Here is a 23,777-nt window from a genome sequence, read left to right as displayed (position 1 = left end):
TATAGAAGTCCGAGCACAGTCTCCCTGCTGTCCTGTGTCAATCAGTCACAGATTCTTGCCCAAGTCATACTGACCTGAATGTGACTGCAGTGCACGTCTCTGCACCACACACACTCTCTCTCTCTCTCTCTCTCTCTCTCTCTCTCTCTCTCTCACACACACACACACACACACACACACACACACACACACACACACACACACATTGGAGACTTTTCCCTACTGACTCTTCTTTTAATTTGTATATTGTATATTGTAGTGTAGAATTCTTTTGTTCATTCTATCACTATTCAGCCTTCTTTAGTGTATCTTCTTGTAAGCTTGTCCAGTGATGTAAAGTGATGCTTTCATGATCTTTGATTAGTGATCATAAAATTCATCTTTTTCTCTTCAGTGAAGAAACCGGTGACCATTTTTGTTGGTTTTTTAAAATGTCATGACTAAGAATATTTTCTAAATGAAGAAACATACACATAAAAAGAATACTGGTAACAACTGTTTTATAAATATGTGGCTGTATTTTTCTTCACATCCAGCAAATGTATTGAATAGGATTCAGATATATTCTTCCCAGACTCACAGAGTTCCAAGATTTTCTAACACAAATTTACATCAGTACCAAAATGGGCAAGAAAATGAAGGCACAGGCTCACTCTGTATCAATAAAGGACGTCAAACACAGTTGTGAGGCACTAATGACATAAGCATAGAAGGTCAATCAAAAATAAGCAAGTAGTCAGAGTCTTCAGGGACTTTCCTCCCTCTTACATTTGGCAAAATTCAGTCTTGATATTTTTAATACCTCAGAGAGAAAAAAATAAATAAATAGGAGATGGTGCATTAAAAGGTCAAGTTACCTGTAATTAGTCTTTAGAAATAAAAGAGATGAAACTGAAACACAGACTTCTACAGTCTTAGATTACCCTTCCTTTGTAAGGATCTTGTGTGTCTGTGTAGAAATGCCAGCTATAACTGAAGATCTAAGATATTTGCTGACATGGTCCCTCAGTCCTTCTAAAAGATTGTTTCACAAAAACAACTATCTTGGTTTCCACTGTAAGTCAAATTTGATTATGTAAAAGTGATCAAAAAAAAACAGTTTAAAGGAAAAAGCATACACTAGCTTCCCAGTAAGAAACGGATTGCATATTGAGAGTGCAGCGGCAGAGAAATAAACTTTAAAGTTCAAGCAAGTTCCTCTGTTCTGCATTTGTAAACTGAAAAAAAAAGGGGGGGTGTTGATGATCACCAATGAGCACATCACTCATGGACATACCTATAACTAGATTCACAATCCTAGGAGACTGGAACACATTACAGAAACGTCAGGTTTTGCTTACATCTGAGTGTGCAAAATAGTGTGCACTTACCATTGCAAACATTACAAGAGCATCATGAAGAGACACAGAACTGGCTGCTTTCTGTGGGTCAGTACCACCTCTTTTCAAGACTAGATGTGGCAGTCAGTGGAGCATGCCACCTGACAAGTAAGCCTCTGTCTACAACTGTAGAAATAACATGGAAATATTTCAGCCTATAGATAGTACTTATTTTTAAAGTTTTTCCTAGAAAATTAATTTTGATAGCATTTCCATAGCCCTTCAACTACAAACATTTTGATATTTCTCCTTTTTTACATTGAAATCTATCAGAATTTGATAAACCACTTCCAAGAGGAGTAATTAGGGGGCCGATGCCATGTGTGTTCACAGCTGTCGATCTCTGCATGCTTGAAAATTATAAAGAAAAAGATTACTTATAGAAAGACCTCAGTTTGATGGGGTTTGATGTGGTTTTTTTGTTTCTCTTTACAAACAGCCCCTAAGCACTTATGACACCACAGTATGTATATATGTAACTATAAAGTTCATTTCCATGCTTATTACATAAAAATAACTACCAGAAATGTCAGTCTATCATTATCAGCTGATACATATCCAACTCACTATAGAAGGGAAAAGAAAACAAAAAATCTAAAGTAATTAAAGCTTACAATTCAATTTTTTTTCCATTTTTCCCCCTGCTTGTTTGAAATGTTTGGGTGGTTTATCTGTGCTTTGCGGCAAGCTGATTCCCGGCTAATGGCCTCCAAGCAGGTTTGAAAGGAAGCCTGAGGACTTCTTACTTTGCTGGGCTTCTGCCCCTTGGTCTTGTGTTAGTCCCAGCTCACTCTCAATTTGATCTAGCTCTGCCTGGTCAAGTAGTTCAAAATCATCCCCCTCCTCAGTGTCTGTGTCGTCCCCTGGAGTGGGCGCCGCCTGAGCGAGGGCCTGCCGGGCCCCTTCTAGCTGGTCTTTGATGGCAGCTGTCATGGCAGCTGTGATGACATCCCCAGCCAGGTTGCTCATCAAGTGAAGGGCTTGGTCGCTCTTGAGAGGAAGTGAGAGGCCAGCTGCTGACTGCCTGTCTTTGCTTGGTCTGTGAGCACTGTTCAACTGTTGCTTCTTTGTCTTGAGCTCTGTGGGTAAGCCAAGGCTTAACTCATCTTCATCATTTGTTCCCGCGCCATTTTCCAGAGATGGAAAATCTGAAAGATCTCGAGAGAACACTTCCTCACTGGGCCGGTCAAGATCTATAAAGTGTGTAACAGAGGTTGGTGAGTAAGTGCCAGGACACATCTGAAGTAAGAGCTGTCTGCAGCGGCTTTGACCTGAACCCTCAGAGCAGCTACAGCCAGTGCTCTACTAGAATCACTGTTCCCACAGATTAGACCCCTACTGGATCTATGACAGTATCTCTCTCCATAAGTAGACAAATACAATATGTATTTTCATATGGGAGAATGTCACAGGTGAGGCAGGTACACGATAGAATGAGGCCTGTCATTGGACGAGAAAGAAGGATGGGTGGAAGAAAAGTTTGAGGGAAGGGGAGGAGACTGGGATGGAAAGGACAAGAGAAGGGAAGGCAGATCCGCGGTGGGGCAATATGGAAGTCGACGTTAAGATTCCATGATGTACCTTTACAGGTTGTCATGAATGTTCTTCAGGGATGGGCTTTGTATGTTTAGGTGGGCAATTATATCTTATCAATTGGATCAAAGGTTATTCTCTTGTGTGGTCTTTCAAGTAGTGATTTAAGTGTAAGAAAGTGTACAGCGGCTAGAGACACTGGGCCGATGCGGAGTTGGGATGTGTATTTCTGGCAAGATATCTAGCAGATATCTTGGGGCACCGGGGTGCTGGACCTAGAGTGGGTAAAAGACTGTTTCATTTTCTAGAATTTTACAACAACATTTTTCATCGTGCTTTTAGCTTTCCTATTAAGCATAAAACAGTATAGATAAGGATATTCAACCTTGCCTTGTATGAACTATGAGGTTTAACTAAAGCTTGTGGTATTTCTGATATCCTTCATTGTCAATTCGATTAGACTTAAAATCACATAGGAGACAATCCTTGAGGCATGTCAGAGGAGGTTTCCAGAGCGGTTTGACTGAGGAGGGAATATCCACCCTGAATGTGGTCAGCACATGGGTGACTGAATAAAATGATGAGAAAATGGGAAAGCAAGCTGATCACCAGCAGGCGTTTCTATGTCTGCAGATGTGACATGAGCATCTGCCTCATGTTCTTCTACTGCGGCTAGAGCAGCCTTCACCACAGTGCTTTTCCACCCTGATGGGCTTTACCCCCAACAGGTGAGCCGAAATCAAGGCTTTTCCAGGTCGTTTTTATCAGGTGTTTGTCACAATGATGGGTAAAGTAACTGATACAGTGTTCATCACACTAATTCCTGCCCTTAGGATGGTAATGATCTTATGCCAAAGAAGATATACATGGTTATGTAAGGGGCCAGTGAGGTGGGCCAGTGGGTAAAGAGGAAGCCGGCAGCCTGAGTTGAATTCCTGCAACCCATGTAAAGGTAGAAGGGAAGAATACACACTTCAATTAAACGGACTATGCATTCTGGTACCTCCAATGTTACACCAGCATTAGAGACATTTGTAAGCAATATGAGAGTACAAGGCAGATTGATTTTCATTTGCACTTTTAAAATTACATTTTAATTACTTGTGCCTGGGGTGGTGGCAGGGGAGTGGGGTGCCACAGTGCACATGTGAAGGTCACAGCACAACTCGCAGGAGTAATTCCTTTTACCATGGAGATCCCAAGGACCAAACTCAGGTTATCAGGTTTGGCAACAGGTGCCATATTCCATAACATTTCAATCATTCCAAAAAGGAAGTTGGACCAATTAATGATCACTCAGCATTCCTCCCTACTAGGAAGGAATGAGAACCAGTGATGTAATTTTCCTCTATATGGACTCGGTTATTCTGGGCGTTCCATTTAACTAGAATTATAAAATAGGTGGCCTCTGCGTCTAGCTTTTTACTTAGCAAGGTTCAGGCATGCTATACCAAGTACCAGTACTTCATTCACTATTAAATCTAAGTTATGTCCTCTGTGCAAATGGTCCACATTTTATGAATCACTCGGTGGTTGATAGAAGTTAAGTAGTCCTTCTTGTATTCAGTACCAATAAAAGTAAGAGAACCCCAGAAGCATGAGCTTACCATCAGAAGTGTCTGTCTGTGGAGTGTACCCCTCTGAAAGGTTGAAGGTCCCATTATCAGTCCAAGAGACTTCTGACACATCTGTGTCTGACACGGATAACTCTTTGGCAGCAACTGTGAGGCTAATCTGTATCAACAGAAATATCAGTGGCACATTTCATACTGAAGAAATCTTTTTAAAAATCTGTAATACCCCCCTAAATTTTAAAATTAAAAAAAAAATCAATGATCATTTCCTTCGAGATTATTCAGTCATGTCATAAAATAATAGAAGACAAACTTCGTTATAAATTAGTCAATTAGGACAATCGATCTATTTTATGTAAATAAATGGCCAAACCACACAGAAACAAATTGACCAACTATACCTTAGGACAAAGAGCCGAAAAGTCTATTTCACTGTCATCCTTGTGGCTTTTTTCTTTATCTGCTTCTGTTGAGGAACAAAAGGGGTGGAGGTGGCATTTAGTCTCCTCCAAAGGTTATACATAGTGCATTTACCTTGATATATTCTCCTCACATCCAGCTATGCATTCCAATGATTCCCTGTAATTTTTGCACTGAAGAAGCTACAGAGATTTACAAATGTTTGCTTTCCAGGGGAAATGGTCAACATCTGTGTTCTCACAGCATGACCCACCAGGAGCAGCAGCCCTGGGAACTCTGTGACAAGGTGGACTCTGGCGCTACCCTTGGCCTCTGGAGTCACAGTCTGTACTAGGCTGTACACTCCTGGTCATTCTCATGCATCCTATAGTCTGAGAAACTAAAGTTATATATATGTATTTTATATATAATTCCTTACACATGTTAGTTTCCTTAATTGTCCTAGAACTCCCCTTTTCTTTCCCCTGTTACTTCAGTCTCCTCTTACATGGCTCCCACAATAGTCGTTACCTCTGAAATTTTCAATAACCCAACCCAAATAAAATAAAGTGCATCATGCATAACAAGATATAGACGTGTTGATGCCCTTTCTCCAGCCCCTGACAATCTGTGTATTTTGTGACTCATTTACATTTCCATCCTTTGACCATCTCATGTATGTGTACGATGAACTTTTGTCCTTCATCTCCCTTTGTCCCCTATCCTCCTGCTGATGCCCTTCTTCCCATCACCTCTCCTACTCTTGTCTTCATTGTGTGCCCCTGAGTTTAAATGGGGTTGGCTGGATGAACATGGGTGGGGCAACTTTACTGAAGCTTGGGCAATGTGTCAGTGCCACTCTACTGGAGAAAGTGGCACCCCTCCCAGCAGCCCCTGTTCACTGTCAGTGTACTTCAGGGAGGAGTGGGAGCTCAAGAGCCCTGACCCCATCCAGGATGAGATGTTGACAGGCACAGTCTTGTGTTTCTTGTACCTCTATGGGTGTGAGTTCAATACTGCAACTGCTGTGCCATAGCCAGCAGATCTCTGACTCCAAATCTTTCTAATCCAAATGTCTATTGTCCCTTGCCAGGGTGGGGTGATTATATCCATGTCCCATTCAGAAACAGGCACAATGTAGACTTTAAAAGTCAACCTACTTAGCTGTACATTTGAGACAAGAAGATAGGCCTGACTAGAAAAGACCACACAGATTACACAGGTAGCTTTTACAGAACCAACTGAGTAAGTCCCATTTTGCACACACAGAGCTAATATTCAAACCAGACTTACCAGATCTCTCACGTTTCTTCTGGTTAATATATTCTCCAATTCCAAAATCTAGTTTTAATAGAATGGACTTGACTTTGCTGTATATTTTTTGTCCAATATCATTACATTTAAACAGTGGACACAAAAAAGCAAACAGTACTGGAAAACAAAGAAGAAAATAATACAGGTAAGACATTCATTCTGGATGCTTACATTTTAGTATTTTACAAGATAATGGTTCAATCATGGGGAAAGTAGCAGCTCTTAATTTTCATTCTTATTCTGTGGCAAAAACATACTTTAACATACACACACACACACACACACACACACACACACACACACACACACACTTATAACCACTGTCCTCTGCTAAAATCTTACTTTTGTTTACTACTGCCATTTACTGTGAGAACACACACCTCTTACTAGCTTGTCAGTGACCCTGGGATGGTGTTTGGTGGGGTTGCTGTAGCTAGGCATGTAGTTGAGCTCAGCAAAAACAAGATGGAGAATGCCTTGCTGCTATCTCTCCTTTGCCAGCACTTTAATCACTTATTTCCTACAAAATGGGGATCCAGTAACCACTGTAAGTTCTATTTGGAAGACCAGGTAGAGCTTCAACCATTTGCCAGATGTGCTGTGCCTTAGGGATCCAGAAGGGAAGACAGCCACACTGGCTGTACCTGCTTTCAGTGTTGATTCTTTGGTTGTTGCTGGGCAGTGTCCTCCCTTAGTCATCTTTACAGCCCAGTGGAGGACACGTGAAACTCAAAAGCCAGCGTAGGAAAGGGAATGTGGGGTTAGCAGAGATACTGCCCCGCTGAAAGCTAACAGCTAAATCTTCATGTATTTTAGGAAAAGCAGAATATATAATGTGAACATCTTTTTAGAGTTATAATTCACATATAACAAGCTACGTACCAAGTTACAATTTGATAAGTTGTGACATGTAATCAACCAAGAATACTTGGATCAAGACGATAAACAATTTACTACAAGCAAGTTGCCTCATGTCCTTATTAATCCTTCCTTTCTGCCTCTCCCTGACCCCACCCAACTCATCCCTGGCAACCACTGACCTACTTTTCTACTGTTCTAGGGTTGTACATAAATAGAACTATATAGTGCATGCTCTGGCTTTTTCCATTCAGCCTAATTACTTTGAAATTTATCCATAGTGTTGCATGTATCAATCATTAGTGCTGGGTAATAATCCACTATATGGATAAGAGCACAGTTTATCATGTCTCTGTAAAGCCCATATGAATTGTATCCCTTTGTGCTACTAACACCAAACCTGCTATGAACACTTGTGTATAACTATCTGCAGAGATGTTCCCATCTGTTTCTCTTGGATAAATATCTCACTGTGAGATGCCCAACTATACAGTAGACACAGCCGTCCGGTTTTCTGATTGCACCATTCTACCAACCTACCCCCAATAAGCAAGAATTTGGGCTGCTCTGTATCAGTGTTCTATCTGTATTTGATGTGATGTTCTTAATTTAGGCCTTTCTGGCAGCATACATTGGTATCTCGTTGTGATTTTACCTTTGGTCCCATAAAACATGCACAAAGGCAAAAGTGCAGGTATATTTGTACAGAGTGGGACCTAAATATTCAGTGTATAATTTAACATTCTTTTTATGACCCTGCATCTTGCATCTGTGTTTCTAGATCTTTACGTATAGCTATCTCTAGGGGACAGGAAAACAGTCATGCTTAGGAGACTTGTTTAATAGTTGAGAGCTTACCTTTACCCTTCCAAACTAAACAGAAGATCTGAGAAGCACTAAGGAAGCCGTACGTGCTACACAAAGTAGTCAAGCGTTTTTACTATACTTACACAGTAGGTAGCTGAGAATGACCCCAGGAATGTAACTTCCCAAGATTGTAAAAAATGTGCACACACTGCAGACCAGGAGGCAAAACTAGAAGTAACAGAAATAGCATGGGACAGTTATCCACAACAGCAAGACACAGTAGGGCACATGAGTGATGTGTGTGTTGTATTACGTATGCCATGTGTTTCTTCAACAGCACTTTTTATACTTAGGAACACCGAGGAGGCATTGAACACTTGAGGATAATCAGTTTGCAGGCAGAGGAGCTAATTCTGGAATGACGAATTCCTTACTCAGGCCTGTTGACGCACTACTGCCAAGTGCAAGAGACTCATATAGTAACACATCCCCAAGAACAACTTTACTCACCCTGAGAAGCAAATCTGCAACTTCAAACTACTACCATAAAACCCTGAAATCCATAGACAGATCCACGCATGTTATAGTAGCGCCTACATGAATCTGATGTAGTTTGTACTGCTGACAAACCTCTGCATAAATCTGTAAACATCATAATCCTCCCTAACTGTATCCACCCACATCTGGGTTAGCCCAAAACTAAGCCAAGTGAAATGAAACTTCTGCAGTGAATTCTGTTTTCCTCCTCCACTTGTTTTCTACACTCTGCTCATAAGGTGTCTAATTGTTTATGCATTACTTTTAAATGGAAGTAGTGAATTAAACTGTCAAGCAAATTTACTAAGGGGCTTTCAAAAATAGGGAGAGATACACTCTCTGTCCTAAACCTCATTAAGAGAAAGAACAAGGCCTCTAAACTTTAGGGTAACTGGTATTTCATTCCATGTGGTTAATAGAAAGAGTTCAGATGAATGTGTGGAACAAAACTAGAGCCTTGAAAGAATTTGGAATTCTAGAAATGAAGAAATGTCTCAGAAGTTGAAGGAAGAAACAAGCCAACACAGATGTAGTCATCCACACCCAGAAGTCAGCTGTGCAAGGGGATTTGTAACCTATATTTTGTAGCATCATAACCTTTAACTAATGGATATTAGTTTAAAGGTCTAAGGCACATTAACATAATACACAGCAGACGTTGCACATTGAGAATCTTCCAACACTATTTATGAGCATGTCATGTTGGTCAAACAAGCACTAAAGTCTGCCGTGCCTCACATGTGTATCAGTTAAAAACTGACTGTGGTTAAAGATATAGCACTGCCAGTTCAATATGGACAAGATGTTCCCAGGTGCTGTTCTGTTACGTAATACTGCTGACGTTATGAGGCTGCCTACACATGGCACACGGAGGGGATCCTGATGCTGGTATTTCTAGCTCTACTTTACAGCTGGTGGACAAAAACAGTGCTAGAACCATCAATGTCTGTTGACAGCACTGCCCCTCAACCAAGTAAAGCCCTGACCACAGTCTTCTAGTGTGCATTTCTCCATGCAGTCCCTCTCATTACTCGAGTCTCTTCCTGAGGGAGTTTTTATCTTAATCACAAAACAAGACAAAGACCCACTCTTATTCCATTCACCTAGCCACAGCGAATGTGTCTGCCAAAGCTTGTTTGGTTTCCTCATCCTCTCTCTGTGTTGCTATTCCGGGATGGGGGTCTTGCTGTGTAGCCAAGCTCATTAGAATTCATGGTCCTTCCACCTACACAAGTGTTGGGATCACTGTGAGCACCACACTCAGTGAGTTTCCTCACAATGAACCAAACCAGTCTCGACTCCATTTTTAGATTATAAGTGAGACTCAGTTGCCTCTGAACCTCTAAAAGGACTGCATTTATCTCAACTGCCATTGATTTCAGAACCAGACCATAGTTCCTAATAACACCCATTTCCTTTCGGTTTTAAATATGGCATACCCAATCTCAATCCCTTCTAAGTACTGAACTAAAGAAATCTCTATAATAGATAAATAGAAAAAGAGTTTCAAATGTGACCACGTCCGAGCCTAGTATGTTCAAATTAGAGAGTCTTTACCAGCTAAAACTGGTCACCTCATTTGTTCCCAAAGTTACACTGAGTATTTAAAAACTTGCCTTGCCAGGGCTCTGCTGTTTGAAAAGAGACATTTCTTGAAGAAATATGCTGAAATTCATCCATGATTCTGCAATGCAGTGGCTCAGTCTGGGTCTTTCATCTGGCTTGGAATTGATAACTTCCCAGCTAAACAGAGGGAAAAAATGTAATTGAACATCAGCTACAATAACACCAACCACAGTGTCCAACCACCGAACAGTCAGAGCTTCAGCAAATACTCACTGAAGATTACTGTTGGCCGCCTTATGCTCTGAGTTACTCAGAGAGCTAACCAGCCAGATAACAAACTCAAAAAGCTTAGATACTGAGAGAAACAACTGGCTACACAATTAGTTATCTGATTCCAACACGGGGGTGGGGAGGTGGCAGGAGGAGGCTAGGGCTGGGGCTCTGGGACATGGTTCCTCAAGAACTCATTGCTTGGCTCCAAGGATCCGCATCTGCATTGGTCAGCTGCTGGCTGGACTTCCTCAGAAACCACCACACTAGATTCCTGTCAGCAAGCATAGCAACAGTGTTGGATTTGGTGTCTGCAGACATGATGGATCCCCAGGAGGGGCAGTCCCTGATTGGCCCTTCCTTCAGTCTCCATTCTTTCTTTTTTTGGACAGGAACATTTCTGGGTTAAAAAACTTTGAGATGGGTGGATGTCCCCATCCCTTGACCAGGGCCATGCCTATCTGCTGGAGGAGGTCTCTACAGGATCTATCTCCCCCTTCCCTGTGCATTTCAGCTAAAGTCATCCCTGTTGGGTCCTAGGAACCCTAAGTTTCCCTGGTGTCTGGGACCCTCCGGCTACAACCATCAGACAGAGTTCAGGGAACCTGGTTGGAGAGCGGGCGGAACGTCTAGAGGAGCAGAGGGGGATTGCAACCCCAATGAAAGAGCAACATAGGCTGGCCTGACCACCCAGTGCTCCCAGAGTCTAGACCACCAACCAAGGAGTGTACCTGGAGGGATCCCTGCCTCCAGATACATATATAGCAGTGGGTGGCCTTGCCTGACAGCAACGGGCGGGGAAGCCCTTGGTCCCAGGAAGACTTGATGCCCCAGCTTAGGGGAATGCTGGAGCAGTGGGGCAGGAGAGTGTGGGTGGGTAGGGGAGCACCCTCATACAGGCAAAGGGGAGGGAGAAGACATGTATTTTAGTAGTAAGTAATACCCTAACATTGGAATGAGCCTCCCACTGAAGGTCATGTTAAGGATTTTTTTAATAGACTTCAAGTGGACATTATCTGTTAATTTATTCACATTTTCAGTAAAATATGATTAATTTCCCCCTTCATGCCTTTCATAATAAATAATAATTAATTATTCCTAAAGCTTGAATACTTAAGCTATTGTTTTCCTATAAATGTCTACAAATTGTATCATTTGCTGGGAAGAAAATGCTCAATTTGTAACTGGTTTTCACTGATTGAGAAACCACTCAGTTTCTCCACCTTGAGAAAAATCTCATGTAATTTCTTTTAAAACAACACATCCCACTATTTCCAACGTCGATATTAGCAAAACAAATAATTCTCATTGACAATTGAATTGTTATAATGCCAAACAGAAACCCATTGTGTGCAGATCGAAATTCTATTTGGACAAATGATTTTGGAAAATGTAATAAATGTTGGAGACAAGAATAAATGTTCAGATTGTGCCAAATACAATTTGATGGAGATAGGACTTGAATATAAAATATGAATTCAGAGATGAAGAAAGGGTATCACTTCACATTTATGGACCGTGAACTCAAAAGAATTGATCACTGCAATATAATTGTTAAAAACGCTATGAGGAGGAGCTGGAGAGATAGCTTGGCTGTGAGGAGCACTCGTGGCTCTTTCAGGGGACTCAGGTTTGGTTGCCAGCACACACACACACACACACACACACACACACACACACACACACACACACAAGCACAGCAGCTCATAACCATCTGTAATTTCAGTTCCAGGGATCAACTACTTCTTTTAACCTCCATGTGTATGCATGTATGCAGTCCTCAGATATTCATATAGGCAAAACACCCATACTTATAAAGATACAATTTAAAAAACAATTCAAACAGTGATTATTATAGTAATACTCATCTCTATAGTCTCCAAGTGAGTCAGCCAAACATACATCTCCAGCTTTTTATGGGTAACGTAGAATTATACAATTTGGAATGAGGCTGACATAATGTCAGTTTTTCACATCCCCTCATATTGATGGAGAACATTGACCGACCCAAGTTGTCTCATGTACTTAGGCACAGTGTCAAGACCTAAAAACAAGATTCCTGATTTCCAATATCGTTGTATTTAAACAATGTGACTCATCAAACAACAAGTTCATTGCTACCCTTTTAAAAACACATGTTATTATTGAGAATAAGGAACATTCCCTGTTTCCTCCTTTCTAGAATGAAGGCAATAAGAACTGTGATTGACCAACACCAGTGTGGGTTCACGCAAGACCAAGCCTTTCCAGGAAAGCAGAGCAAGTCATGTGCAGAATCCAAACACTCAGCGGAAACTAAGACCTATGCGTACGCTGGGGGTTAGTACGAGTGACGTCTGCACGCCTCTCATTGCTCCATCACAAAACTCTAGGATTTCCTAGAAAGCCTGGGAAACATATAACGTAGTGAAATGCACTTTAGCCCTTGAAGCAGTTCTAGATTTTACCAAGTTCTTAAACAAAGACCACATTTCATCTATGACGAATGTTCCTCTAAGGGAGAAAACTTAGTCACCACCAGTGTTATTGTCAACAGCTCTCCTTGCTTTCAGACAGGACATGCAAACTTCAGGTTGCAAACAAAGTGATGTTCTGGGTGTCACGACTCCCTCCCAACCTGGTGTTCCCCAACAGTGAGTCAGTAAAACACTGCAGCCACAGACGAAGGTCCACGGAGGGTCACCCCTGGTTCTACCAGCCTCAGATTCCCAGGGCCCTCATGCTTTTAGTCCTAGTTGTTTAAGTCACTGCACAGATCCCATACCCTTGTAGCCACTCCAGCTTTTAAAGAGGGTTGACCCTCCAAATCTGCAAATCTTCCTCTCTTTCTCTCTTCTTCCCTTTCTCTCTTCCTCTCTTTCTCTCTAAATAAGTAAGTAAATAAATAAAAGCCCAAATGCCATTTAAGTATTCTTTCAAAAGAAAAATATGTTAGTCTTTTTACCAAAGTACTGATCAACCCTTAAACGCAAACTCCTTTGTCAATAGCTGAAGAATTTATGGTCTGCAAACAATAATACATCAGCTCCTTGGACCATCGGCCCCTTCCTATATCAACAGGAAGGAGCTTTGAATTGAATTTTAAGCCAATATCCTTGCTTTTCTGCCTCCATTGGCCAGGTAAACTATAACTAGTTATGTGCATGCTGTGTTGAAGTCCACCCTTGAGAGTTCTTTTTTTTTTTTTTTTTTTTTTTTTTTTTTTTTTTTTGGAGCTGGGGATCGAACCCAGGGCCTTGCACTTGCTAGGCAAGCGCTCTACCACTGAGCTAAATCCCCAACCCCAAGAGAGTTTTTCACTGGTGGTGAGTCTGGTGGCTCCCAGACTGTACTGAAATGGGCCTGGACCTCACGTGAGAAGATCCCGGCAGAGCAGTTTGGATGACGCTCGGAAACTTGCAAGAACAAGTACCCCAGGCACTCTGAACCACGTGTTTCTTACCCTAAGAGTCACTGTGAGCAAATTATATGGAAGTACTATTTAAAGAAAAAATAGAGACAGGGACATTTGCTAGGGCAAGATGGTATGTCAGGAGCTAAATTTACTTCCTTCCCTGGGCATCAGGAAAAGATTAATATGATTGCCTAGCTCACCGCCTTAACATTTTCCAGAACCTGGAGCAGGAAGGAGCCACCCGGGTGGGATCTGTCACCTCCCTGAATTGATCCAAGAGTGAGGAGTTTGCAGGCCAAAGGGTAGATGAATAGAGAGTGCACTTAGTAGGTCTGCCGGGGAATTCTCTGACATTTTCAGCAGGGGATTGCTAGGTGTGCCTGTATGAGGAGCTCAGACAGCAGAAAAGAGCAGTGTCTGTGCCCAGAAGACTCTTGTCCCACCAACTCAATTAGAAAAACCTTAAAAATCCACAGTCATTGATACAGCAACCAAGGAAAGTCATCTCTACACTAAGCTTTAACATGGTCCTGGGGACAATCTTTACAACCAGGCTCCCGAAGGGCAACCCTGATTCAGTCGTTCCATAGGTCTCAAAAAGTCAAATGGGTCTGAATAGCTTTTTAAAAAACCAAAGAGTTTTGGGCACGTCTTTTGCCTTGGTTTGTACTTCTTTTTCTTTAAAATTATGGTTATCAGAGCTGGAGTGATGGCTTGCCAGTTCAGAGCACGCACTGCATTTACCTAGGACCAGAGCTTAGCTTCAAGAATGCCTACCTCAAGCAGCTCATAACTGCCAGAAACTCCAGAGCCAGGGGGAGCCACTGCCACTAGCCTCTTTGGATAACTACAACCATGTACACAGACTCACACAAAACAGATAACCTTAAAAAAATAAAGTTATCAAAAGCAAGGTTTGAGGGTTTTTTTGTTTGTTTGTTTGTTTGGGTTTTTGGGTTTCTGAATCAAGATGTCAGGTAGCCCAGGATGGCCTTGAACTTGCTGTATAGCTAAGTCTAGCATACTACTCTTGATTCTCAGACTTCTTCTTGCAGAGTGCTGGAATTATAGCGTGTGCCATCAGGCCCAATGAAGAACTGGCTGTAGTCTAGCACTTAACCTGATGGAATGCTCATGTGCTCCGTGGTTCACGGTGTAGGACACAGTATTCGCCAATAGGGGGTTCTCTAAGATTAGGAAACATGATGGTCAACGCTCTTTCTGAAAGAGGGGAGATGTGCTAGCTAGGGTCTGACCACAAACAACACTCATACTGAAACAAGTGAGTCTTGGTGTCATTTTCAAAAAGTAAGGTCTCTTGTGGGCACTTGACTTCTCGTATTCCAATGAGTACACACCAAGTATGCTTACTGGTACTATTCCTGACTCCAGAGACTTCAAATGAGGAGGCATGGCCCTCAACCTCAATCGTTACACGGACGATGAGAACACACACCTAAACACACATGGCGAAATGGCACACTCGTGCACACTCACACACTCTCACACACACACGCACATATACACAAGTACAGAGAAAGAGGGGGGGCAGGCAGACAGAGTGGGAGAGGGAAAGAGAAAGAGAAAAAGACTTCATCCGTGAAAGTTACCTCTTAGAAGTAGCTTTTAATCTTAAGCTACTAGAGAAAAATTAATTTGAAAACTAAGTAGAGGGTTAGTTAAGAGAGACAAACTTGTTAAATACAAATGTTTTCATTGTTGTAGACCTTACAAGATAAACTTTCCCAAAGTGAAAAGTGTATTTAAAACTGAAGACAATTTTTCAAAACAAAACATATTTTTAATATATCAAAACTCAAATTCTTTCACATATTTTTAACTTTAGGTTAAAGGAGATAATTACCAAAGAGAAAGGATGGGGAAAAGAGAGAGGAAAAGCAAAGTGTGTGTGTGTGTGTGTGTGTGTGTGTGTGTGTGTGTGTGTGTGTGTGTGTGTGTGTTGGGGGAGGGGCTAGAATATAAATGAATCTTGAAGTTCCAGTTTGAATTCTTGGTACTGCTAAGACCAAACAAGAAGCAGTGTAGAAAGCAAAGTCATCCACAGACTAAAGTCAATTTCCTTTTGCATAAAGCTGGGTTTTTTTTTTTTTGGTTTGTTTGTTTTATTTCTGCCATTTGTAAGAAAATAAAATACTAACACTTTTTAAGCTAAAATAATGGAAAAGTGTACATTTTAAATGATGAGGTAGACAACTATTAAAATTAATTACAGAATAAGATTACACAGATTAGCAAGATGTTGTATTTAGGTAACTTTATTTTTTGGTTGAAAAGAGCCAGAAAGGTTGAATAACAATTCAAATAAACACACTAACCCATTTCCAATCCAGGGTGTAATGCAGCATGAATCTACCACAGACAACACCTTCCAGGGGACAGGCATTCTTCCTCCTTACAAACTCAATAGCCTTAGTTAGTCGTCATGTCTGATTTATTATATCCCAGGTTACTGCCAAAGAGGTTGAGGTCTAGAGTCTTCATCTATGTCTATGTGGCTCAAGGTCAGAGCATGGAACAGGAGTGACCAGCACAGGGGCACAGGAAGTACACCGTTCACACTGGAGCATACAGATCACTTCGGAGATGAATGGCGAAGGACAGCCATCCCTAACTACCATTAGTCAAGACAGAGTCATGTAAAGAGCCGCCCTGACTCCTGTCAAAATTGGGCCTAAGGAATCAAGGTTCCTCTTCTCTCTTTCAAGCACATTAGCAGTCCCCACAAGCAATCCTACAGTCTGAGGCCAGCCGCTCAGACTAAATTATATCCTCTGTATAATGAAGGCCATGTCTGCGGTTAGCTCCGTCGGTGAGCACAGTCTCAGATAATCACCACGTGATCCCTTTCTCTCAGCCAGTCATCTCGACACCCTGCGAGTCAGGACTGGTGTGCTGGTCTCCATTCTATCCCAGATCAGGAGACCTGTTACTGACAGCCATGCCTTTTAGATTGTTTTCATGATCCTTGTAACGCTCACTCCCCATTAGATTTTAAATCACTTTAGAAATTTGTGGACACTGTTCTGACCTCTCTGAGACAAGCAGAAAGGGATAGACATATATCTCACTTGATACAGTGCTTCACACACACACACACTTTTCTGGGAACTTTGTAGATTTTTCATAGTCCGGTGTGAAACTGTGATCCAATAATCATTTTAAAACATATTTAGAAGATTCCCGGCAGAGCACTATAAGAGACTATTTCACAGTGTGATTTTATTGGATATAGGAAATACATATAAATCGAAGGGAAACAGTATTTTTCAGAAAGTTAGCCATGTCATCGTCCTATGTGACAAGCTTTTAAAAAGGGATTTGTAATAACTTGTCACCTAGCAACTGTGACAAACAGCTGGTCCAGCCCTCGCACCTATAAATATGTTTTGGCCTAGAGACCTTTCATTCTCGGCGAGTGACTCAGGGTCTCATGCTCACGGCTGGTGACCATCTGTTGATGCTAATTCCTGTTGAATTTTTCTTAGAAAGGTCAGTCAATATCTGGTTACAGACTTGAACATTTCTTAGTGTAACGTGTCGGAATTTTTTTTTAAATCCTCTGGAGACTTGCTGTGCCCTCTGTGAGTGAATATGTGTAGGGAGAGGAACAAAATAAGAACAGGGAAATGTCTCTCTCCACGACGCAGAATTAGAGCCGTGACGGAGCAAATGGGATGTGTCAACTGGAGGATTAAACAAGCAAGCAGAAGATTAAACAATTCTAGAGCACTCAGAGGAAGCTCTCACTTTCTCAGACCAATTAGCCAAGGGGCAGCTTCTCCCAGGGGCAGAGAGGAAGAGGCGTCAGCTCAGGGCCTGTTTTTCCTACCCATTGTAGCTGAGCCCCACCTTTTTAGGGCAACTTAGTGTTCTGTTCAGACCCCTCATACACGCACACACACACACACAAACATGTACACTTACACAGCCTCACTCATGCATGTACACATACCTCTCTGTCTTCCTCCCTCCCTAATTTGAAAAGGAGCAGTAATTGGCCACTCTTTGAGACTATCCTTCTCCTTGTATCTCAAACTACACAGTGCCACTTTGGGGCAGGGAGGTACTGACTATCTAATCCATCTCCTAGAAGGAAGCTTTCTTCTGCTAGCTGTGAGATTCTTTGGAAGTGTCCGAGGATAAGATGCCAGCCGCTTTCAACATTCCTGCCTTTGTTAGTGTTTAATAACTAAATTCTATAAGGCAAGGGCCCAAGCAAGGAAATGACCTTCCCAAGTAGAAGACAAGCACTCAATTGAGGACAGGTTGACGACTAAGATGCCCTTCCTTCTTGAATACCAGCGCCAAGATTTGATTCAATCACTTCACTGTCCCTAAGCAGGAAAAGACTTCCACTATATCCTCAGAGGGCAGATAAAAATCAGAGTGAAGAAACGGGCTTCACGGAAAGCAAACTGTCATTGTGGAGCAACTTTGCTAGCTTCGCATTCTATTTGATCTGTAGTTGCCAGCAAATTACAGTCCCGGATCTACTGCAGTTGGGCTCAAAAGTAAATGTCTGTTCCCTGCTTTTTTGACCTTGGGTTTACTTGTATGATACTGGTGGCAATTTTTTTTTAAAGAACATGTTTCTTAGAATTGAAAAAAAAATTAGTTAGCAACATAATTCCTGATTTTGCTCGTTAGAGAATAGACTGGGTCTAATCTAAGCCTGAACTGACAGAATTACCGAGTCAGTCCACATTGTGTCTGATACAAAGTCCAATGAAAATTAACTGTGATGTATGTGATAAAGAAGGAAAACTTGGCTTATGACAAAACTCGGTGATTCTCCTGCATAGCACAGGTATTAACTATTAAAGTGGTGGACCATTTGGCTGTAGGTCACATTCATGCCTTGAGCCCTTCTTTAAAGAGTACATTATTTGTTTCTCTCTACAGGTAAGCCAGCAATGGAAGGAAATAACCAGCAGCTTTTAAAAGAATGCAACCAAAATGACCGCACTCTATCAGGCACAAAAACAACTTCATTCTCAACGGGGGACCTCTGCTTTGCTACACTGAAACAGATTTTGGAAAAAAAAAAAAAAAAGAAGAACCGGTGTAAATGGTGCAGGTGTTAACAGTAAATAAGCCTAATGCAGTACCCAGGGGCGGCTTGAAGGGAGAATGGGTGCAGTATGAATTTAGGGGTGTGGAAGGCACAATCAAGAAAGTGCATGACGAAAGGTGACACTCCTTAAGTGTTGCCACAGTCTGGAAAGAAGCCAATCTGTAATGAGATGTCCCAGAGTGAAACAAAACCGTAAACATAAAATTTTCCTGCCTGAGGTAGACAGTGTTTCTATAGGAGCATATTTCTTCCACCTCCTTATACTCACACATGGCAATAGGAATCTGCCCGCGGATGGAAAGGGTTAGTCCTTCGGTGTGTTTGTAATACAGAAGTCGGCATGTATATCTGTGAAGGGCTGCCTGCAAACAGCTGTTTAAAGAGGCACTCTACTGCTTCACTTTCGTAGGAAGCACGATTAATTTGCTGCAGAAGCCTCCCTTTTAGAACGTGTATTCCTAAATGGAAGGGAATACAATATAATGAAAGAGCATAGGGACAGTCTAGGCTGAGCCATACCAGTGACAGACAGTCCTGCTCATCATAAGTCCTCCTTCATTCTTACCTGTGGGTGACAGATACTTATCTTTGCCACCAGAGCTCTCGGCTGGCTCAAGTTTCTGCCAGTGGTGCGCAGGGGAATTTAATGATCGCCACCTGCAATTTATGTGTGCATGTGTAAAATGTCAAGCACTATATTGGAGATGGTCTGCTAGCCAAAAGCACTTTCTGGAAATCACTTTCGAGATACTGGAGGGCAAAAGGATGTTGTGTATGTATGTGCCCACCATCACAGCTCCTCAGATGTGGGTGATCTACCTATTCCTCTTCTCCATGCGGGCACTGTTGACTGGACAGGCCTGGTAGTAAAATGACTTTAGATGCCTTCTGTTGGGTACACAGGCACACGGATACACAAATACTCAGCTACTTTCTGTTTATATGCTATATGTTGCATACATGAATGAGAATAGAAAAAAATAATTCCATGAAAATGCCTTTTAATCATCCCAAATCATTTACTTTTCCTGGGCGGGAAGCCTCCAGAACCACAAAAACAGAACTACTGTGGAGTGTCCCTTTAACTGAGCTGGGCCATCCCAAGCATCGACTCCGTACAAGCAAGTAGATCAGTGTCACAGTGTGTTAAACTTTCTTATCCTAAACTTCTTGGAACCCAGTCCCTTAGGTGAAGGCTACAGAGGAAGTGAGTCTTTGGGATGCAGACACAGCCAAATAAAACTAGTGGGGCTGGCTGGACAAAAGAAAACCGCTTCTTTTTAAATGAACAAAAATTATTTTAAATAAGCAGTACACGAAAGAAGCAGAGAGAGATCTTTATCATTCCTTTGTTAGGTAGTCTATGCTCTGAGTTATTTTTTGATGATGTGATGGTTAGTTTTAATTATCAACAGGAAGAACACGACCTAGAACCACCCTGGGAGAAGGGCCTCGAAGAACGCTGGTGAGGGATTATTCCATTAGGGGAGGATGTGTCTACTGTGGGCAGCAACATTACGGAGGCTTGGGGTCCTGGACTATACAGGTGAAAGTCTCACTTCCAACAGATTTGGAGGGATCCCTCTACCTGTAACAGCCATAAGACACCCCAAAGATTAAATATATCTTTGGATTCATTCAAGTTTTTCCATCAATGTCCCATATGATACTTTTAAGACACAAGTGGATGATTAGTGGAAGAATGGAATACTTCTCTGAGTTTTGTCATTAGTCAACTTACTTGTATCAAGAGCAAGAGAATTTAGTGTCCTTTTAAGCAAGGCTGTGAAAGAAGGGGGTCAGGTAGATCAACAACACGGCTCGCACTGTTCGAGAGTCCACATGAAGCATCGGCTTCTTGTAAAGAAGGAGCTGAACATAAATAGACATTGAATGATTTACAGAATCATGGTCCCCTCTGGAATATCGGTGGGCCCAGGGTTATATACTTCCAAACCTGCTGAAGTCTGAAGTCAGATGAAACTGAATACCTCAAGTCCTATATTTCTACGAAACAGGTATGTACTTTCTTATGATGAAGAGACTTAGAACTTTGTGTTAGGTAGAGAAGAAAACAATGTGCAATGCTAACAACACTGCTTAAAACATCCCTGTGATTGAGACGGGCAGGGACATCTGGGACAGCAGGTATCAGAGGCCCATCAAGATCTATGGCCCCATGGTACCCAGACAACAGACCTCCTACTACCCTGAAAAATGCCAAGACTATTTGACTTTCTGCTGTTATAAGGATATTAAAATGTAAAAAGTTTCAGAAGGTTCTTCCAGTGCCTGTGGTCCTATCATGGAGAGAGGTTAAAACCATTTCATCTCTCATTCATGATGGACTACTCCAATGTCTCAGCTGATTTTCAGGTCCTTGGGTAACTATTGGCTGGGACAGCTGCCTTAATGCCCCAATACCCTGCTGCCCTGCTGCCCTGCTGCCCGGCCTTCTACAGAGCCAGCAGGCTCAGTCCGTGGGGGCCACTGCACACTACTATCTTCCCCAGCGCTTTTTCCTCATTTGACAAAGTCAATAAAATACAGATCAAAAACCTCTGAGTGTGATCAGGGCAAAGACCATGGAATTTATTGTAAACATGGTGCTGTAGATCCCAGAAATTGAAGTTAGAATATAAAGAGAAAATACAGCAAAACATTGGTTACCCCTAATGTTCGGCCTTGACCGCCTTGAATAATTAAATCAGTCTCAGATTTTATTATAGGGTTTTAAAGACTATCATCTCCTGGGCTGTGGTATTATCAACAATGGTCACTTGTAAGCTTTTTTTTTTTTCAGTATTATGCAACAACTCTTATGCAATATGGTCTAGGTTATGCATCAATTCTAAATCATGTTTGTCAGAATATGGTGTGGATTTATAGACTCATGGTTTAACTTGAGGGCTGATTTATAATTAATGTCAAAACAGTACAACCCTTAAGGTATCCAATTCAATCCAGAAAGTGGGGGGCTTTTGACTAAGCCTAGGGACTTAGAAAGGCATGGACTAATTTAAAGTTAGGAACAAAGACTTCTTTTTTTACATAAATATGTATTTATGTAATAATTTCTTAATTCTATTTTTTTCATTTCTAACTCTACTTATTTACAAATGAGTAAAATCTTAATGACATAATATTGGGACTTTTAAAATATTTATTTTTGTCTACACTTTTTTAATGATTTTGTTTAATGATGATTAACTCTGAATTTCATTCAATGTATTTTGATAACATTCACCCCATACACACACTCCTACCAAATCCTCTACCTCCCTCCCCACCCGACTTCATGGCACCTTATTCTTGCCAACTCTCTCAAATACCTTCAACTTAATTCCAATCTAATTCTCATAGAAATGTCCAACTATACATGGCAAGACGTGTTTGACTACTATATCAAATGTCAGAGTAATAGAGGCTTAAGCAAAAGAGCAGGCCATTTCTCTATGTGGCAGCTGAGCCTAAAGGTCTACGGTTGATACGGGCATGCCCATGCTGTTAGAATCCTGGACCCTTTCTGTATTGTTACTCATTACTCTTGAATGACACTTCCTCCAAATGGTCCAAGACCTCAGCTCTTCAGTTAACTCATTCACATCACTACCATAAAGAAGAAAGTACCAAGAAAACATTCCCCTTTCTCTCTAAAGTCATGTACCTGTTACACATTGTATACATAGCTTTCATTCACGTTCCTATAGCTAGAACATGGCCATATGACTGTAAGACAGTCTAGGAAAGAGTTCAGCTGTGGCCATGTCCCAGCTGAAGCCAGGATTCTACTGCCAAAGGAAGAAAGGAAAGTTAGTTATTTGGGAAGACCCAGCAGAACGTCGCACAACCACACTCTTTGGAATCTCTTATTTCGGCAGTTTTCATAGCTTATAATTAAGTCTCACAGTTACCCCCAGCACACAATGGACACGGCGGTCTAGAATTCACACAACTCTCATGGTGGAAACAGTTATTTATCAGTAGCGGTAGGCACTCTGTAGAGGGCCAGAAAGTAAACATCTGCATCTTTCTGGACATATTTAAATGAAAGAGCATAACACTGATCCAACAAAACTTGGCTTACAAAAACAGGCAGTAGGATAGATTTGTCCCACAAACCCCAGTGGTCTACAAGCTCAGGATGTCATGAGCTTCAGAAACATGGCTAGAATGCAGTGACAGACAGGATTGAATCCAGCAACCAAACCAGGAACCCGGAAGAGACCTGCTACTAGGGCAGCCTCCTATTTCTGGAGACTATACCAAGGGCTAAAAACCACATCAGCACTGTTTCTATTACTTTGGCCCCCACAGCTCTGGTTGGTTGAGGAAAATACCCCATTTTCCAGAGGACAAGCAGACATAGTCAAGAAAAGCAGTATCTAGATCAGAACCCATCCCTAAAGCCTCCAAGCCTTCTCTCTTCAGATAAAAGAATGTTTACCAGAAGTCAGTTGTGACTCACTACATTGGGGATATGGAACCTGAAGAGGCCACCTCCTATAGCCAAGCAGGAACCACAGTGGAGCAATAGGGACACCAATCCACTGACAAAACTTTCAACCCAAAATTTATCCTGTCTACAAGAAATGGAGGGGCAGGGGATGGAGCAGAGACTGAGACTGGGGGCTAGTAATAACCAACCCAACTTGGGACGCATTCCATGGGTAAGCACCAATCCCTGACACTATTAATGATGCTCTGTTATGCTTACAGACAGGAGTCTAGCATGGCTGTCCTCTGAGAGGCTCCACCCAGCAGCTGACTCAGACAGATGCAGACACCACAGCCAAACAGTGGGGACTCTTATGTAAGAATAGGAGGAAGGGTTGAGGGCCACGAAGAGGTTAAGAACTCCACAGGAAGACCAACACAGTCAACTAATCTGGACCCGTGGGGCTCTCAGAGGCTGAAGCACCAACCAAGAATATATATGGGCTGAGCCTAGGCCTCCCCCTACACGTATGTAGCAGATATGCAGGTTGGCCTTCATGTGGGTCCTGAAAACTAGAGCGGAGGCTATCCCAAAAGCTGTTGTCTGTCCATGG

General features: G+C 41.9%; 1 protein-coding gene across 4 annotated transcripts in view; it reads right to left on the bottom strand.

Annotated features, from left to right (window-relative positions):
- Positions 1 to 483: 483 nt before the first annotated feature.
- Positions 484 to 23,777, bottom strand: part of Retreg1 (reticulophagy regulator 1) — a 139,224-nt gene continuing 115,930 nt past the window's right edge. For 3 of the 4 annotated variants that reach the window (XM_087632156.1, XM_087632155.1, XM_087632163.1), the window contains exons 2-7: positions 10,018 to 10,144; positions 8,008 to 8,092; positions 6,179 to 6,316; positions 4,888 to 4,952; positions 4,520 to 4,646; positions 484 to 2,572 (exon numbers count right to left, since the gene is read on the bottom strand). In XM_087632156.1, coding sequence (XP_087488282.1) covers positions 2,079 to 2,572; positions 4,520 to 4,646; positions 4,888 to 4,952; positions 6,179 to 6,316; positions 8,008 to 8,092; positions 10,018 to 10,144 — 1,036 coding nt within the window. In that variant the 3' untranslated portion in view covers positions 484 to 2,078. The remainder of the gene's footprint in view (positions 2,573 to 4,519; positions 4,647 to 4,887; positions 4,953 to 6,178; positions 6,317 to 8,007; positions 8,093 to 10,017; positions 10,145 to 23,777) is intronic. The other variant, NM_001034912.1, reaches the window with a different exon arrangement.

Source organism: Rattus norvegicus, chromosome 2 (genome assembly GCF_021556685.1).
Source record: "Rattus norvegicus strain SHRSP/BbbUtx chromosome 2, alternate assembly SHRSP_T2T, whole genome shotgun sequence".
Classification (NCBI taxonomy): Eukaryota; Metazoa; Chordata; class Mammalia; order Rodentia; family Muridae; genus Rattus; species Rattus norvegicus.
This window is presented reverse-complemented; position numbering and strand designations above follow the sequence as displayed.